This window comes from Anguilla anguilla, chromosome 4 (genome assembly GCF_013347855.1).
Source record: "Anguilla anguilla isolate fAngAng1 chromosome 4, fAngAng1.pri, whole genome shotgun sequence".
Taxonomy (NCBI): Eukaryota; Metazoa; Chordata; class Actinopteri; order Anguilliformes; family Anguillidae; genus Anguilla; species Anguilla anguilla.
Window position 1 is genome coordinate 8241521 of NC_049204.1, and position 3459 is coordinate 8244979.

General features: G+C 46.9%; 1 protein-coding gene across 1 annotated transcript; it reads left to right on the forward strand.

Annotated features, from left to right (window-relative positions):
* Positions 1-1374: 1374 nt before the first annotated feature.
* foxe3 (forkhead box E3) lies at positions 1375-2779 on the forward strand. Its single transcript, XM_035415792.1, has one exon. It carries the CDS (start codon positions 1375-1377, stop codon positions 2650-2652), a length of 1278 nt encoding a protein of 425 aa, XP_035271683.1. The 3' UTR covers positions 2653-2779.
* Positions 2780-3459: the final 680 nt, after the last annotated feature.

Genomic DNA, 3459 nt, shown 5'->3' on the forward strand with positions numbered 1-3459 from the left:
GAGAGAGAGAGAGAGAGAGAGAGAGAGAGAGAGAGAGAGAGAGAGAGAGAGAGCAACATTCTCAGTGTTAAATCAACTTTATTATAGTTTATATGCGTCTAATGAAGACCACGGGTACTCAGTCAAGAGTTACAAAATAGATTTTCACTTGCCATCGTGCTGCGCCCGTTTGTCAGTTCTGTGGTAAATTTCAGTGTAATATCAATCATTAATATTATCTTTATATTTCTGCGATGTACTTTTCTTACTCGATGAACGCGAGTGCCACGGCAGACATATACAGGTAACAATCAGCGCAAGAACATGTTCACAAGAAACCGTGACGTTGCAGATTACCCTGGAGGCCTATTTTTGGACAGCAGTCCGATTCACCGGCGTGAAACGCGGGTCCAATAACCCCCATTTCTCCTTACGCTTTCAGTTCCGTCTATACCCCCGAGCGGCTGGAAGTTATTATTTGAGGTAATTTGTGGTGCTATCCCAAATCTAGCCAAATGCTGGGAGCGCTTGTTCTTGTTTTCTAACAAGATGCGTGGTTCTGAAATAACAAAATACATATTTTTGTTGAAACAGTAACTAAACAAGACGCGACCATACAAGGGAAGATTATGTTTTTGATAAACTAGTGCAAATATCATTATTTTTTTACAGGAAAAAAATAATCACATTATATTATTTGAATATTGACAGCTACGAATGAAATATTTTCCCATAGGCACTCTGTAATTTTTCCAGAAATCTCTACTGAGGCGTAGTTGTAGGCGTCTATACGTTTTATACGATGTGACTATCTGCTATTTTGCGAACCCCTGCCGCAAGAATTTGTCTTCTACGATGCTCAAACTATTTTCGCTGACGGTGAACTAATTTGAATGATCTAATGTGACGCCATCCTTAAAGAGTTAAGCAAAGGTGATCACTGCGGCCGACCGGGTCACCTGTAGTTAACGTCCCCCCTTATTGTCCGTGCCCATAATCGGAGTCCAGAGCTAGCATCTCATTGACCAGTCTTCCTGGAATAATCTGAGCTGTCAGTCAGCGGGAGAGCTCACCCCCAAATCACTCCGTCACGGGCAGTGAGTGTCGTCACTTGAGTTTTGGTTTATAAGACTGTCCACTGCACACACACACATACACACCTGGAAAGAGAAAAATCCACAAACAGAGGTTGAAGAGGAGAGGCGATTCCTGAAAGAAAAAGAAAGAAGAAAAGAAAAAAAAACACATAGGTTACGGTCAGACAGAGAGAGAGAGAGAGAAACTGCACAAACTCGGAAAGAAAGTATTTCTCATCTTTTGTTTGGTGCCTGAGCCGCTCAGGTACGGCTGAAAAGAAAGAGTCGTAGCATACGTATTTTTTAATACGTCACTTTTATGAATCTGGCAAATTACTCTTACCTCTCGGGCATGTGCAACATGACGGCAGAGTCCCCGCACTCGCCAGCCGAGGCGGCCAGTCCCGTGGGTGTGTCTCCCAACGTCAACTTGGACTCCTCGGTACCCGCGCAACCTCTGCTCCTTCAAGCTCGGGCGAAAGACGGGGTGCTGATCAAGTCCGAACCCCGGGGGAGCAGTCCGAACACGGACCGGGGGGACGGTCCTCCCCTCGGGCACACCGAGGAGCATCTACCGGCTACCGGGAGCCGGCGCAGGAAGAGGCCCGTTCAGCGAGGGAAACCGCCCTACAGCTACATTGCCTTGATAGCGATGGCTATAGCCAACTCTCCCGAAAGAAAGCTGACTTTAGGAGGCATCTACAAATTCATCATGGAGCGCTTCCCGTTCTACCGGGAAAACTCAAAAAAGTGGCAGAACTCAATCCGACACAATCTCACTCTCAACGACTGCTTTGTCAAGATCCCCCGCGAGCCCGGCAGACCAGGGAAGGGCAATTACTGGACCCTGGACCCGGCCGCCGAAGACATGTTCGACAACGGGAGCTTTTTACGCAGGAGGAAAAGATTCAAGCGCACCGACGTCAGTACCTACCCGGGTTACATGCAGAGCTCGAGCGCCTTCACCCCTACGCCCATGGGCAGGCCGTCTTACCCAAACACGCTGTACCCGGGAATGGGCTCGAGCTACGGCTCGCAGCTGGCGGGATCCCCGCACCCGGCAATGCTGCACCATCACTACCAGGCCTCGGCGGGCGTCTCCGCGCAAGGTCAACACAGGATGTTCAGCATCGACAACATCATTAGCCAGCAAACGGCGATGCAGTCCGGCCCGGGCGGTGAGCTAAATGCGCAGGCGTTCGGCTTGGGCGGCGGAGACCTGGGCACAATGGCCGCCAGCTGTTCTGTCGGCGGCCCCGATCCTTCTTCGTGCTTTCAGGCGCAGACTGTGAACCCCGCCGCCAGCGTGCTAAGCCGAGGCACTGGTGCCCTCTCCTCAAACCTGGCTGCCGCTTATCCTTACTCCTCCTCGGCCTCTCCGCCTCACCTGCCCGCCATGACGCAGCCCAGTTTCTCCCCAGGTAGCTCTCAGGTGTACTGTCCTGGGAACAGGCTGTCTTTGCCGCCGGTGCGCTCCGGGTCTTGCGCCGACCACGCGGAACAGCTGCTCGGGCTCTCCGGTCCACCGATGAACTCGTACAACAACTCGTACATGAGGCAGGCGAACTTCGCCGCAGGACTGGAGCGGTACATGTAAGAGCAAGTCGGACGGACAGACTTAACAACAAACAAGCCTCATTAGCAAGTGGCATTTCAGTGTCATTCCGATGCTGCGGTGAAATGTGCCGTCTGTTCTTTTGTGTTTCCTTTAATGTGAAAGGACACTACATTCCAAGGTCTGCATATGTTTTCTGTAATAATATTGTGTTACACATGTCAGTTATCTGGATTGACACTTTAGTGTATATTTTGTAAGCTGATGTATGTTTTCTTGTACTTTGATACAGACTGGCTCGTGAGGTTATCTTCCTTTAATTTGAGGAGAAAATGAAAGTTTACGTTTGCTGGTGTTAATACTACACGTCAGTAAAGCCTCGCAAAACTAAATATTGAACACAGCAGATATCACTAAGGATATTATAGGTTTTAAATGTATTAGGCCAGCAAAACATTATTCACAGTAACTGTCACTGTATGTAAATAGTTGAATTTTAACTGTTACAGATATTTGGTATCAGAAAGATAAGCGCGTAAAAGTATACGTCTGTTGTCCTATAATTTCTTAAAATGTCTTGATGGTTTAATTATGGTAGCCAACATACAAAATAATAAATATGTTTTTCTTATGGTTATGCATTCTGTTACATTCTGTATCTACCATATATTAATAGAAATGCTGCCTGTTTATTGGAGCATAAAACTATGCATTTTGACAAAGCTAGAGACAGATTCTGGCAGTTCGATGTCCGCTTTATTGTTAAATTAAATTAATTTTTTAAATAACAATTATTATTATTATTATTATTATTATTATTATTGCAACACGACACGTTTCACGTAAAGG

What these genes read in the sequence shown, in the direction of transcription:
- foxe3 (XM_035415792.1), top strand. Translation starts at nt 1,375, where the DNA reads ATGAATCTGGCAAATTACTCTTACCTCTCGGGCATGTGCAACATGACG.